The following is a 14,240-nucleotide window of genomic DNA, read 5'->3' as shown; positions in this document are numbered from 1 at the left end:
GCCATTATCGAATAACGACATTCCGAGAAAGCAGCAATATGCAATTCCCTTATATCACATTGTTATTATATGTTCACGAAAGAGTCCGCTTATTTTGCGAAGCGCGTTAGATATACCGTCTTGCTGTATCGATGTACATATACATATATGCCGCTGGCTAACGAGCGTAAACGATGCCAGGTAGTTACGTAAAACGAAGGACACGGGTTTCGATGTTCGCCATCGATATAGGCTTCCAATGCTTGTTCAATTCTATTGGCTACACCGTGGGAAAACTTTGTTAACGCTGTAACAGCTAGAACATTTCGCGGCCGCACTAAAAAAAAACAGCCTTGGGTTATAGCATCTTAAAATAATTTATTTGATCAGAGGCTTATAACCAAATATTTTTCATATTTATTTCAAAACAGTCCTTTTTTCCTTTAGGTTTTATCTTTGTAAAAATTGATGCTGGTTGAATCAAAACTGGCAAACTGTATTTGCACTTTCTTTTGGACCGCCCTCGCTATACTTAATTATGCAAATGACCATCCAGACGATTTAATACATTTTTAACATCAATAGTCAGCAAACTCATCGTTTCACGTAAGTGAGCACTTCTGTAGCGATAACGATGCGACGACACGAAGGCCGAATTTGTGTCAACGGTGAGCGAACGTCGCACACTTGGGCGGCGCGGAACATCCCAGATAATCGTTTGCCGACCTCGCCATCGTTATTTTTCCTTTTTTTTTTAACGACAATGCCGGTGAATGGATGGTCGCGCGGTGCCGGTATTTACCCAGCCGCATCCGATCGTTCGATCGCACACAGGCAGGCGGATGGGAATGCCCCTCTGCTCTTCCTCGTCGTATCCGCCGTAGTGGCACGCCGGTGCACGGTGCACGGCGGATCGCTTTTCATCTCGTTACGTGTCTGCCTTGCAGCCGCACGGTAAAGCCGGCGCAGGTCCCGGCGCCGATATCTCACTCTCCGGTCCGGCAGAACGAACGTAAGGACGGATGTCCATCGAGAGTGAATCGCGAGCGCAGCTCGATGAGAGAAGCGCGTGAGAAGCTGGAGCCGCGCAGGAGGTGCACCGATCTCTAACCCGGCCGGCGATGTACGTCCCAGCTATATAAGTGTGACGATCGCTACTAAAGAGAGTTCAATGACGGATCGGCGTTTGCACAACAGCGTGAGTGGACGCTTTCAAAGTACAAAGAGCAAGAGACTTGAGCTCACAATTTTTTTTTAACGAGTGTCCGAAGTGAGTCTCCTCGAGATCGTGCGTTTGATCCTCTCTTTTACTCGAAGAATATAAAACCCTAGGATATATGAATTTATTTATCTTGTCCCCCAACGTGTGTGTGTGTGTGTGTGTGTGTGTGTGTTTTATACCGTTTATCTCTTGAATACCATCTTTTATTTAAAGCATTCTTTGTAAACACTTTTCTTGGGGCTTTTTCTGTAGAATATAAGAATCACGTCGTCACAAAAATACCCGGCTGTATATAATTGAGGTAAACCACTGGCTCATTCATATAAAATTCATATTTTACGATACTCTATAAAATTCTTTGTATTTTAAATAAAACATAAAGTAAGATTGTAAAACGTAGACTCTCTTAAAAAAATTATTTTTTACTTGTGCTTTAAACTTATCAGTTAAATACGCGATTACGTGTCAATGCAAAAATAGCTTAATTATTATCTTCCGTTATTCTTCACTGTTTTAAATACGCATATATTGAGTATGAACCGTCATCGACATTGCAATCGTATTGCACATTCGGATGCATTAATGACGCGTGACTCCTTCAGAAGAATAGTTAATCAATTAGCACTTAACATTTTTTTTTTAAATATTTGCAAGCAAAAAGGAATTTTCTTTTTTTAAGAAAGCATTGGATTGTACAATTATATATAGAAATTTTTTTTTACTGCAATGCGAGAGATAGGTAAATGTACGCACGTTATATCTGTTTGTGTTCGATGGAATAAAGCTTTGCGGCAAGCAGATTACAGAAAGATTTATTTTATTGGATACAAGTTTCTACAGAGCTCGTGTTCAACAAAATAAATCCTGCTATAAGCCGTTATCGCGCGGATTATGTGTGCTTACGTAGTGTTAAGAGATAGCGAAGCCAAAAGCGCGCGAGGTAAAAATGGCACACATAAAACGTTAACGTTAGGAACTCGCTTGTGAGAAACGTTGCATTATTTTAAAACCTTATTGAAGTTAAAAGGGAGGTTAAAAGGGTCCTTAAAGAAGAAAGCCGCGCTAATCGCGGATGATCATGTTTAACTGCTTTTCCACTCGACAGCAAACCTATACGCGACCTAATGTGTCACGCGTGCCGATTTCAGTTTTTACACGTGATAGCGGCGCGACGTTACGTAACGACATTTGCACAGGTACATCAGTGGTGCGATTAGAAGCAGGAGATGCTGTTCCGGAGGTAGAACAATCTGGAAAAAATTCCTGAAAAAAAAAAAACCATCTGTCGCAATTTAGTCTTGTCCCGTCGTTTGTAGTGCAAACATACAAGATGACGACATTGAGTTTCGCCGGCATGGTTTTCACCTGCTGCCTTGTTTTAAGTACAGGTGAGGCTCAACGTGCGAGTGATACACTACGAAAAATATAGCTATAGACATTAACACATCGTGAAGTGTGAAAAAAGAATTCTTTTTTTTACAAAGTAGAAATATACGATTAATTATAGAACAAATATTACAGACAAATATTATTTTAAGCTGAGAAGTTTTTAAAAATAATTTAAATTAAAAATAGATTTTTTATTATTTTTAAAAAGGCACTTTTTTTTAGCGAAAACATTCAATTTTTAATTCATCTTTTATTTCACATATTTTTTAACTATAAGTTTGACTAGTCGCAAGACGTGTTTAAACAATTGTCCGTCCGCGAGTTGCATTTACAATCGTGTTCTTTATCTAGCATCAGCGATAGCGCGTAGTGCATTGTGTAGGCATGACACAAGGCTGTTTAACTGCAGCTCCATACTTAACAAAACGCGCATCTATATGCCCTTCAGGTTGGTCTCATCAGAGTTGTCAGGATCAAGATACGGGATGGGAAAAGATCGTCGGGGCCAAGCCAGCAAACGCTATAGAGACTGTAATTTACAGAAACGGTGTTACAGAAACGTCCATAGGTAACAATGGTATCATCGCGCCTTGCTTTGACAGGTGATTCGTCATTTCATCAATTAATTATATCTCTCTCTTAATTCCGTCAACTTTATAATTATATTCCAACAATAATTCCAAATAAATTTAATCAATTACTTATCTCCCTCTTTTTCGTCAACTTTATAACTATATTCCAACAAATAAATTTCTCAGTTATTCCAGGAAGTCTGATATCATAAGGAAAATACAATCTCTAGATGAATTATGAATATTGTATTACACATGGGTAATTCCACGTTAAATCGGATAAAAAATGAACTCGTTTGTAAATTGATCGCGAGCGCGTGAAACATTTTTTTATATAAAATATATATAAGATAAAGAGATACGTATTTTTTTGCCCAAAATATTTTTTTCACAGAAGTTATAAGTAATACAATTTTCGTGAAAAATAAAGGAGTCGTCAACTTTAAAAATTAATATCTCTATAGTTATATTTGTTATTGAGAAATCTTAAAAAATGCATTTTTAAACTAAAGAGATAATCTTTTTTATAAAAATAGTTTAAATTTATAAAAAATTGCAAATTTTAATTGGTATAAGAAATTGAAATGCTCTTAATTATTTTTTACCAAAAAGTACACTTTTTTTATTTTATGGAGAAACGATGGATTCTATTTTTATGTATTTTTAACGACTGACCCTTGCGCCATGCTCGCCTCTGGTTTGACCAAGTAGCGTGGCGCATCGATTTCTTCGGAAATCTTTTGCAGGAAAAATGTACAGGATGAATGGCATAATTTACAATGTTGAATATAATCAACATTATACAAGTCACATTTATAAATATTACATTTTAAAAAATATTATAATAATTTAAAAAATTTAAGATTTCCCTACGGGGAAATAATAGAAATATTAATTTTTCTTAGTTGATAATTTCTTTATTTTTCACGAAAATTGTATCGCAAAAAAATATTTTAGACCAAAAAAATACTTACCTCCTTATTTTGTATCTATATGTTTCACGTTAAAGAAGTTTCGCGCGCGCGCGCACGATCAATTAAAAAATTACGAGGTCATTTCTTGTTCGACTTGACATGGAATTGCCTACGTATGTATATTCGTAGATACATTCAGTAAATTATGCTCGCCTTGTGCGAAAATTAAGATTAATGCTTTGATATCATAACATCTTCATTAAAAAAATTAATATAAATAAAAATAAAAATAAAAGTATTGTTACGAGTATTGTTATAAGTATGATTCTCTGTTGTGCAGAAAAGTATGCAGATTTACCGCTTAAAAATTTGTCTACAGGTGTAAAAGTCTGAACTGCACAGCTTTCGTAGTCGACTTCGCGAGGAACATCTGTTACAGTGTGCAAGTAAAAAGCGAGGAACTCATTCCCGAAACGAATGCCACACTTTTCCATCAGATCTGTATTACAGGTAAGGACTGTTCTTTCATGGTATATAAAGTATAACATTTTTATATAAAATATATAAAGTATTATATTTTTATATAAAATATAATTCAAGTTATATTTGAATTCAATTATCTGATAGAAGGAAATCATCTGAAAAGCGTTGAAAAAAAGTGTTAATAATTTATCTCATCCCTGAAGGAAACTTTTGGAAATGTTTTCGGAAATGCATCTTTTAAAGCTCTTTGCGTTCGCACTTTCAGTCCCACCGAGCTGCAAACAGCAGAGATTGTGGCAAGTAGAAAGAACCTTGGGAGCTATATTGAAAGAGGGGCAGTCCGGCTGGTTTCATCAAGCACTAAAGAGAAGCGAGTGTTACGAGAAGTGTTTGCAAGCAGGTATGCAAAGTAATCATATGAATTGTGCCATAGCTATCAAATAAATTGAAACTGTCAAAAAACTGCAAGCTATATATGAACGATTGAAATAATCTCAGGAGACGAATGTGCGTCCGCGCAATACCGTACGGGCGAGCCTTTGTCAATCAACGATACCATTGGCACGTGTTCGTTGTCGAAGCTCGAAAGGGGTACCAGACCGCAAGCCTACAGATCGTCGATGTATCGAGATGAGTATCTACAGGATCAGTGCCATAATATAAGTAAGTCGCTAAACCGATCTGCCTTTTTGTAAATCGTAAGACCGAACTGCATTCGAATTGAATTGAATTTATACGTCCTGATATAGCGAAGAAGAGCTATTGTTCCTATGCAGAATTCCGGAACGTATCGTTGCCATATTCGGATGTGGCGTTGCCAGGACTTGACCTAAAGCAGGTATTCTATATATTTCCTGTCCGTTTTTTTGGGTGAGCCGATTCACTCTGTTACTTGATCGTGATTATTTTTTAGTGCGAGGAGAGATGTGACCGCAGTGTGGATGGTTTCATTTGCAGAGCCTACACTGTCGACTATTCGGAGGAAAAACCGCTCTGTCTCCTGCATTCCGATAGCACAATCGGTCTTGGAGTTAGTTCGCTGGTTACCAGACCTAACGTGGTCTACAAGGAACAAGAGCCTTGTCTAGATCGTATGTTTGCAATGTGGATAGTTGTATAAGTTTTGCCCATAAAACTACGGTCACATGATTCAAGGCACATGATTCAAAAAAGCATTAAAACAAAATATATAAATTTTACAAAAATTATTATTAGACATAAGATCCTACTCGCGGTGTGGCCGGAAATGTCAATATTTATTTATTCTACAGTCTACATTATATATACATATCAATCGCTGTTTACTTATTACAGTCTACAAGTTTTATTGTCCAACATTTTTCATACTGAGGCACTACCTTGTTTCGCAGTGAAAGTGGAGTGCGGCGAATCAACCATGACAGTCATACTGACCACTCCGGAGCCCTTCGTAGGACGGATGTACGCGACTGGATACGGAGACATCACTGCTTGCAGCATTAACGGTGTTGGGCACAACGTGACGATATTAAGATTGCCGCTGCCAAAGAAAGAGCAAATCGAGAAGCCCGGCATTGCGTGCGGCCTTACACCCGCGTTTTCCATCGACAATGAAAACCGGTACTTGGCCTCGAAACCATTTAATCGGCTCGATTAATTTTAGATCGTTGTTAAATGTAATAAAACAAAAAATTATTGGTCGAATTAAAGGCCGATTTTATTAAGCCACCGGGTCTTATTTTTTGCAGGACGCACACGTTGGTCTGGGCCACTATTGTGATACAATACAATCCAATCATTCAGCGATTAGGAGATCAGTCGGTGAGAGTCGGATGCTCCTTAGACGATAGTAGCCTACCGGAACCGAGAAACGTGACCGTTCATTCGAATTTCTCTTTCGAGGATCCAAAGTAAGTCTAGCTTTTCTTCATATAGAATCGCGTACACAATTTTTTCAAACGAGTGACATATAATTTAATTTGCCACCATTTGATGCAAAACTGTGACAAGCGTCCCCGATATTCCGGCTCTGGTTACTCTTTTTAGCGCAGGCGTACCGCCGGTTGGGTCAATTGTAGTGAACGTATCATCCGAGGTGCCAGTGATTACGATGAGAATTCTCAACGAAGACAATACGGACGCCGTCGTTACCCAATTGGGGCAGAAGCTAACGCTCAGAATTGAAATTCATCCCGTGAACGGTGAGTATCTTTTGTGCGGCATTTACATAAGATGTTCCCAGTTTATGGTTTCTCTTTTATCACTGAATTTTATTCTATCAAAACTAGAATTTTTTTACCTGGTAAAAAATTTTTCATATAAAAACAGATATAAATATATATAATTATATATGAAATATGTCCATATATGTTTTTTTCTCTTGTATAATCTGTGTTCGTATATCGTACAGGAAAAATAATAAAAAGAAGAACCAAAAATAATTAAAAAGATTATTTTTGCATTGTATTTTTTATAAAAAGTGGAGTTTGAGGAAATGAGAAAAATTTGCCCATATATAATCATATATAAATGTAACAGCTGTTATAGTTACTACTCTGGTGTATTTATATGTATATGATTATTATATATAGACAAATTTTTCTCAATTCCTCAAACTTCACTTTTTATAAAAAAATACAATGCGAAAATGATCTTTTTAATTATTTTTAGATTCTTTTTGTTATTATTTTTTCTGTATATACGAACACAGATTATTACAAGAGAAAAATAACATGTATAGACATATTTCATATATAATTGTATATATTTATATGTTTTTATACGAAAAATTTTTTACCGGGTAAGAATGTTAAAAATGTAAAAAAAAACTTTACGAATTCAGTTTTAGCTGTGTATGAAATACATCTTTTATCTCGACTATCTAAAAAAAGAATGATATAATTTCTTTGACAGGAACTTACGACATCGCAGCTGGACACCTAGTAGCTAGTAGCGCATCCGGAGAATCCTCGTATCTTCTTTTGGACGAGATTGGGTGTCCGACGGATCCGGCGACGTTTCCCGCGCTGTTGAAAGATCCAATCGATAACCGTTCTTTGATCTCAACATTTACTGCCTTCAAGTTTCCCGACAGTCAAATTGTCCGATTCAACGTCATCGTCAGATTTTGTATCGAGGAATGTGAACCAGTAAGTTTAAGACTAATCTTTTTAACACTTTAACATGATTTTTACATTGCTTAAGTCGTGATTGTATTATGTAATATAATATTAGAAGATATTATAATAAACTTTTTTTACATAAAGGAATATATTAGTGATATTTTTTTAATAAGTAAATATTAATTTAGCACTTTGTATAAATTACAATTGTATTAATTAAAGAGCGAGAAAATTAAAAATTTATGATTTCTTTGAAGGCCACATGCAGAGGAGGACAGCTCTCGTACGGCAGGAAGCGACGGTCGATCGGGCCGGTCGAGGAGCCGGTCACCGCCGAGGTAACAGAAATTTTCAGAAACCTCACGCCCGCGGAATTACCGTTACAACTATCTATCGTCGTTCAAAGTCCAGTGATAACAGCGGGCCATTTATCCAGGGAAAATCCTGATACGCTGTTGATCACCGGCGGAAGTGAGTTTAATATATATCGGTACCGCTACGTCCTCCAAGCGTCGGGAACTTCGATTTGCACTTCCGAATTCTATAGATATTTATTATAAATAATAAAATTACTGCAGAGTTAATGGAGCTATACGAGTCTTGTTCTATTTTCAGAATCGGACAGCCTTTTTTGCGTGGACGCGAGTCTAGCTCTAGGTCTTCTGATCTTTTGGTTGATAATTCAGATTGTACTCACTGCCGGTTGCATCATAGCCGTTCGTCGCTACAGAAGAATGGCCGTAGAGGCCGAAGAGGACAGAGCTGAGATATTGGCGAGACACCTTTATGGCATTCACGGAGGAAACTTCGAAATTGCACGAAGGGTCAGGTGGGCCGACCGAAACGATTCCTCGATCGGATGACAGATTCTTTTTCCCCATTTTTCAAACGCAAGGATAACTTTAGATATTATATAGATTTGTGTAAAAGGTCTTAAAGTTGAAAAAAATGAAAAAAATTGTTGCACTTTTATATAAGTTTAAAGTCATAAAATTTTCAAGTAAAGTAATCAGTGGTTACTTTTGACTTATTTATGTAATAATAGAAAATATAGTTTTTGTTTTTTAAGAAATTCCAGTCAGTCATTTTATTGTAAACAAAAGTTAAACTTTTAAAATAGAGATACATTTTTTGCATTAAATGTAATACATATATGAGATATATATATGTCTATTAACGATTTATAAATATTATAAAATTCATTTATATAATTCGTTTAATGTTAGTAATTGTTAATTTTAATTTTATAAATATACAAAGTAAAAAGACCAAAGTGAAAATAAAGTCAACAAATTATTATTCTCGTTTAAAAAGCAAATAAATACACTTACATTGAATATATTATGTATACATATAGCGGTGTGTAAATATGTTTATTTTTCTTATACTTGCCAGTCTTTCATTAAAACATTTATTATCATGAATTGTATTGTGTAATGAAAATTGCAAGTTATCCAGTTCTGCCTGTTGAACAGCGTCCATAATGATTTAGTGTGACCTCTGTAAATATAAAATATTGTGTATTGAACATTTTAATGCGTTCACAATTGCACTGCCTTGTATAATTACATATGAGTTTTTTTTTATCATTTTATATATTTTACAGGGCAAAGATCGTTAAATGTATAAATTTGCTATTGCAAAATCCATTAATGCTAGAACGACCGAAAATATTTGGAAGAATGGTTTTCTTCCATCTCTTGTGTGATATAAAAGAAAAAATTTTCTTATCTAATTTTGGCCTCTTTATTCATAATGCTTTACATATTAATATCAATTTGCTAAATAAATATAATTAAGGGAGATCGGGGCTGTTCGTGACACTGCTGAAATTTTGTCGCGGGCCTAACTTTAAAATGCTTGCTGCTAGAATCCTGTAATATCAATCACAGATGTTTCTTAGTATCCTCTAAGTACCAACGGAATGGCATTTGCGTGTCAACCATTTTTCTCTCTGACAGAAAGTCTAACTTCAAGTGCTCAAAGTAAAATTTTTCAAATCCCGAAAATTTGTTTTCTCGCCGAATAAAATAATAAAAGATCCGAAACGGTAAATTGTATTCAGTCACTCCACTTCACTAAGCATGATGCATGATTCGAGTAGATTTTATGGTATTCTTTCTTATCTGTAAGTCAAACATTTATACGACGCGAGAAAAAAATTCGAAACAAAAATGTGTCACGAATAGCCCCGGTCTTCCCTAATATAATTTCAAGTGTTTAAGCAATAATAATAATAATAATAAAGATAAATTAAAAGAATTGATCAAAATAATTTATTTGTCTCATTAAAAACTAATAAAACGATTAGCTCGACCGTTCTAGCGTTAAAGCAAAAAATTGATCTTGGAGATCATTGTTACTCTGACAGAAAGCTTGTTTTTTTATTGTTATCGCGCATATATCTTTCATATAGCAAAATAAATACAACTGTTAAATATAAAAAAGTTTTTATAAAATATATCACCTTTTCCACAGCGTTGCGCGCAACCCAATCCTCCTGGATTGGTGTAATCGACGTTGTCTGTACCACAAACAGGATTGTATTCGTGTGTTACCTATAATAGAAGTGTTAATAGAAAATAATGCATTATAGATTCAATATTAAAATTACTTTTCAGAAGCAAATGTGCAAAATTCAAAAGGTTCTCTCTCGATTGAAACGTTAGCTTTGAATAAAATTTACGTTGATGATTTCAGTAAGAAAAGAATTTTAATTACCGGGCAATTATCTAAGCATGCATTGTATATGTAATTATTAGTCAGAGTAGTAGACGTCACAATTGTCGGTGTGGATGTTGAAGGAATTCTTTGGCTTCCATTAGATTGCTCGGAAGCTACAGCACCATCAAAAACGAAGCCATCTGCTTGAACTGCATTATCCAAATTCTATGAAATATATATATCGAATTAAACTTACAAATATTAGACTCTCGAAAATACTTTTTTTCGAAAATACAGAAATATTACTTTTAACAAACACAAAAACATACGATTATATTAATTTCTTAACAACATATTCAACATTACAACATATCCAAATGTCTCAAATTGTTTAAATATTTCTCAAATTCTCTCTTATAACAGATCGTACGAAAGGACATTTTACTTACTTGTGGAAATGCAGCAATGAGAAATGGTGGTACAGCAACTGTAAGAATTATTTAACACCATTGAGATGATACTAAAATCAGCTGATGTGGGTGTATGAGAATAATACTTCACGTCACGCGCAAAGTGTTTGAAATAGTTTTCTTACTCAGCGATAAATAAAATAACATTTTGCTGAAGTCTGCTTGATAAGAGATTGTCAAGTATCGACGTTGCGCGACTTCTTATACGCTCAAGATGATCTACAGAAGTTCGACTTCGACGATCTACTAATTGGCAGCCTTAGTTGCGGTTCTTTTTATAGAACCGGTTGCCAACCAGCGCTCCTATCTACAGTACGCGTAAGTATGAGCAAAGAGGGAATTTCCTAAATATAAAATGACTTATTCATTGCATGCTAATTGCCAAATTTTTTGTAAAAATAAAAAAATATTAAAGCGAATTAAATATATAGCATGACAATCTTTTCCACTAATTATGCATTTCATATTATGTATATCACAAACAACGTTTATTTCTGATTTGTTCCAAACTGCGATACACGATACGAAAAACATATATAATTATTGTTTCAATTTTTTAATTTTTTGTTTCATTTGTTTTCTTTAGGAAAAGTTTACTTCGTCAATCATCTGCAACAAATTTCTTTGGTAACAAGCGAGGTAACAAATTTCATGCAACATCCGTTAATTTAATCAATATTTGCAAAACAACAGCAGACATGTAATACAACTTCTCATAAAATAAAAATAAATTGACGTAAAAAATCGCGCAAGATTTTTAACACCAAATAAACGGCAAAACGATCGAGTAAGAATTAGGCACGGCACAATACAATTGTGGTAAATTGGCAGTAAGTACCGAGATAAAACTTGCTGTAGTTATCTGCTTTGTAAAATAATTTTAAATACCTTTTTTACCTTAAAAAATATCTTTAAATAGTTTAAATAGCTTTTAAGTACCGTTGCTTAAATACTATTTGCTACCAATTTACCATTTATTTAACACCAATTAATTTTACCGTACTATATAATATATTTAAGATTTAAAGAACATTTACGCGATGTTGTTATTCGAATTCCTTTTTTTTCTAACAAAAAGTTATAGAAATAGTAATATCAAAATATTACATTAATTATAAGAAGAATATAAAAGTTAATTAATACATTAACTTGGAATCTTCTTTAAAAAAAAAAAAAACCTTTCGTCGAGAATTCGTCATGACTTATTCAGGTCGTCGCATTCTTACGAGTGAGCGTTTATTCGTCAGACTTATTCTTGCAAATCACATAAGAGAATGCTAATAGTAAGTATCCTATCAGCAAGATTATCTTCTCGAATACATCTTTTGGTAGCTACAATAGGATTGTGTTATTTATGTCGCAGTGTTTTAAAACTAAAAATCATTTAGAGTTGCGGCTGCTATCATGACAGCCTTGGTGGAAAAATGTCTCAAAATTGTTCATATTAAAAATTAGAATTTCTATAAAAATTATTAGACTTTCTCAGAATGCTCAGGATTTTTCAGATATTTTTTACGAATTGAAATGTTTTTTTTTCTTTAGAAAAACAGACAAAATAAGAATAAAATATTTCAGATTTTTCCCGCCAACATATCTTTGTAGAAATCTGAATAAATATGAGAAAATCTGTACAATTTATCAGAAATTTTCATACAGATACTGAAATATTCCGAAAATCCTCATTCAATTATTTCTGAAAGTATCTAAGAATAATTATTTAGAATTTTTCATAAAACTTAATTCAAATACAAAATTTCGGAGAAAATTTGAGAAATTTTTTCACTACGAATTTGTGGACATATTAATATAAATAATTGATAGCGGTAATGTGTTAGAACACAACAAGTAATTATTTGTATTGTATGGATTGTTAAATCTTAATTTAATATAATAACAGTAGAAATATGTAATCTAATATATATTATGTAATATAATTTAATATAATTATACTGTATACACAAATATATACAGTATAATTATAATATAGATCGTAGTTTTTACATAAAGTATTAGCAATAACAAATTAAAAATGCACATGTTTAAATGTAGTAATACATCAAACATTAATAACACATGGAGTTTGCGACATGTCGATGACCAGGAACTGATGATTGCGATCGCATATCAGGAATTTTCTTTAATGAACGTGTGCAAGTCTGTAACATTCAAAGCGTGCCGGTTTTAATATATACGAAAAAAAGATAATAATAATAAAAAAAATAAAATAAAATAATGTTATACAATTTTATCAATATTAAAAAAACCTCATTTATCCGTACCTATATATGGCAGGCCATGCAATATTCAATTACTGCTCTGCTGGATGTATGGTTCGCAAGCCCTGATCACTCTTATCTCGAGTCCTTATAAAATATTTAGCGTTATTAAGAAAGTGTCACAAAATCAAAAATTATAAATAATTTAATAATTAAATAAAAGAGATAAAGAGAAATATTACAGAAAAGTATTTACAGAGAGACGTTAAATAAATTTAAATTTAATATAATAATAAAAAAATAATGATACAATAATATGAAACAATAAAGTAGAATTAATGGTATACCTGGATTACAATTTCTCGCGCAATTAAATCTTCCCATATTCCAATAGGTAACGTTATCGGTGCCGCATACCGGGTTGTATTCGGCAGTCGCGACACACGGACAATTAGTTGCAGTGCTTTGCGTGGAGGTGGTACTCGATGCGGTGATTCTCGGTGTGGTGCTACTCGCTTCATTATTATCGAATATTATAGAGTCATTGGCGATCCCGTCCGACGGGTCTCTTTGCGGGAATGCCAAGGCGACCAACCAAATCATGGTCAATACGTGCACAGCTATCGAGTAAAATGACGTGTCATGACGTGCGTACGCGCATTTTAACGAAAATTTGCAGACAAATCCAGAAACCTCGAAATTGGAACTATCGAATAAAGCGTCGAGAAAATATCTTTCCGTTTTCTTTTTCTTTAAATATTTCTTTAAATATTTAGACTAAAGGTGCGATCCTCTAGACGTTTCCAACGCTTCAGAGCAGTACGTATTTTGGCAAGGATAAAATGTTTCCATCAAGAGCGTTTGGAGCGCCAAGTGGATCGCACTCTAAATATTTAGACGACTTGACAAAATATAGAAAATAAATTACTCAAATTCAGATGTATCGCATGTTAAGAGAAATATTCTAAAAAGAGGAGAAAGAAAAACTCTCTGATATTTTATACATTTGAAAAAAAAAGGTCAATAGCTATTTCGTTATATCGTACTCACGTGTAAAAATATATTTCATGATTGTATCCGTGCGCGAGTAATCCGATGTCAAGTTTAAGAAATGAGTAAAGACGCGAAATGGAAGCGACTTAAACGATCCTCGGAACAGCAACCAAATGACAGTCTTTAGCTAGCTGTTTTTCCACTTATATCGTTGTCCACTTTTATCTGTTTCCGACT

The 14,240-nt window shown here is 34.1% G+C and overlaps 3 protein-coding genes across 7 annotated transcripts in view; 1 reads left to right on the top strand and 2 right to left on the bottom strand.

Annotated features, from left to right (window-relative positions):
- The window catches only part of LOC143898296 (uncharacterized), a 25,945-nt gene extending 11,705 nt beyond the window's left edge, over positions 1-14,240 (bottom strand). Inside the window, exons 1-4 of one of the 2 annotated variants that reach the window (XM_077407677.1) lie at positions 14,061-14,238; positions 13,358-13,630; positions 13,074-13,157; positions 12,014-12,950 (exon numbers count right to left, since the gene is read on the bottom strand). In XM_077407677.1, coding sequence (XP_077263803.1) covers positions 13,099-13,157; positions 13,358-13,630; positions 14,061-14,079 — 351 coding nt within the window. In that variant the 5' untranslated portion in view covers positions 14,080-14,238 and the 3' untranslated portion in view covers positions 12,014-12,950; positions 13,074-13,098. Of the gene's footprint in view, positions 1-12,013; positions 12,951-13,073; positions 13,158-13,357; positions 13,631-14,060 lie in introns of those variants that run through there. The other variant, XM_077407679.1, reaches the window with a different exon arrangement.
- Positions 919-8,860, top strand: LOC143898275 (uncharacterized). Of its 4 annotated transcripts, none has more exons than XM_077407631.1 (14): positions 919-1,177; positions 2,350-2,589; positions 3,039-3,192; positions 4,456-4,586; positions 4,825-4,959; positions 5,058-5,222; positions 5,309-5,397; positions 5,473-5,650; positions 5,930-6,158; positions 6,287-6,448; positions 6,585-6,739; positions 7,452-7,687; positions 7,918-8,131; positions 8,276-8,856. In XM_077407631.1, exons 2-14 carry the CDS (start codon positions 2,532-2,534, stop codon positions 8,521-8,523), a joined length of 2,154 nt encoding a protein of 717 aa, XP_077263757.1. In that variant the 5' UTR covers positions 919-1,177; positions 2,350-2,531; the 3' UTR covers positions 8,524-8,856. The 4 variants fall into 4 exon arrangements, with proteins under 4 accessions (XP_077263757.1, XP_077263756.1, XP_077263758.1 ...); XM_077407630.1 differs by having other exon boundaries at positions 2,398-2,589; positions 8,276-8,855; XM_077407632.1 differs by having other exon boundaries at positions 2,398-2,589; positions 7,918-7,998; positions 8,276-8,451.
- Positions 8,941-11,076, bottom strand: LOC143898295 (uncharacterized). The gene is made up of 5 exons (XM_077407676.1): positions 10,920-11,076; positions 10,774-10,811; positions 10,382-10,549; positions 10,128-10,218; positions 8,941-9,160 (listed from the first exon to the last, which is right to left on the bottom strand). Exons 1-5 carry the CDS (start codon positions 10,939-10,941, stop codon positions 9,111-9,113), a joined length of 369 nt encoding a protein of 122 aa, XP_077263802.1. The 5' UTR covers positions 10,942-11,076; the 3' UTR covers positions 8,941-9,110.

This window comes from Temnothorax americanus, unplaced genomic scaffold, assembly GCF_048541705.1.
Source record: "Temnothorax americanus isolate GAGA-0224 unplaced genomic scaffold, ASM4854170v1 Scaffold23, whole genome shotgun sequence".
In the NCBI taxonomy this organism is placed as follows: domain Eukaryota; kingdom Metazoa; phylum Arthropoda; class Insecta; order Hymenoptera; family Formicidae; genus Temnothorax; species Temnothorax americanus.
This window is presented reverse-complemented; position numbering and strand designations above follow the sequence as displayed.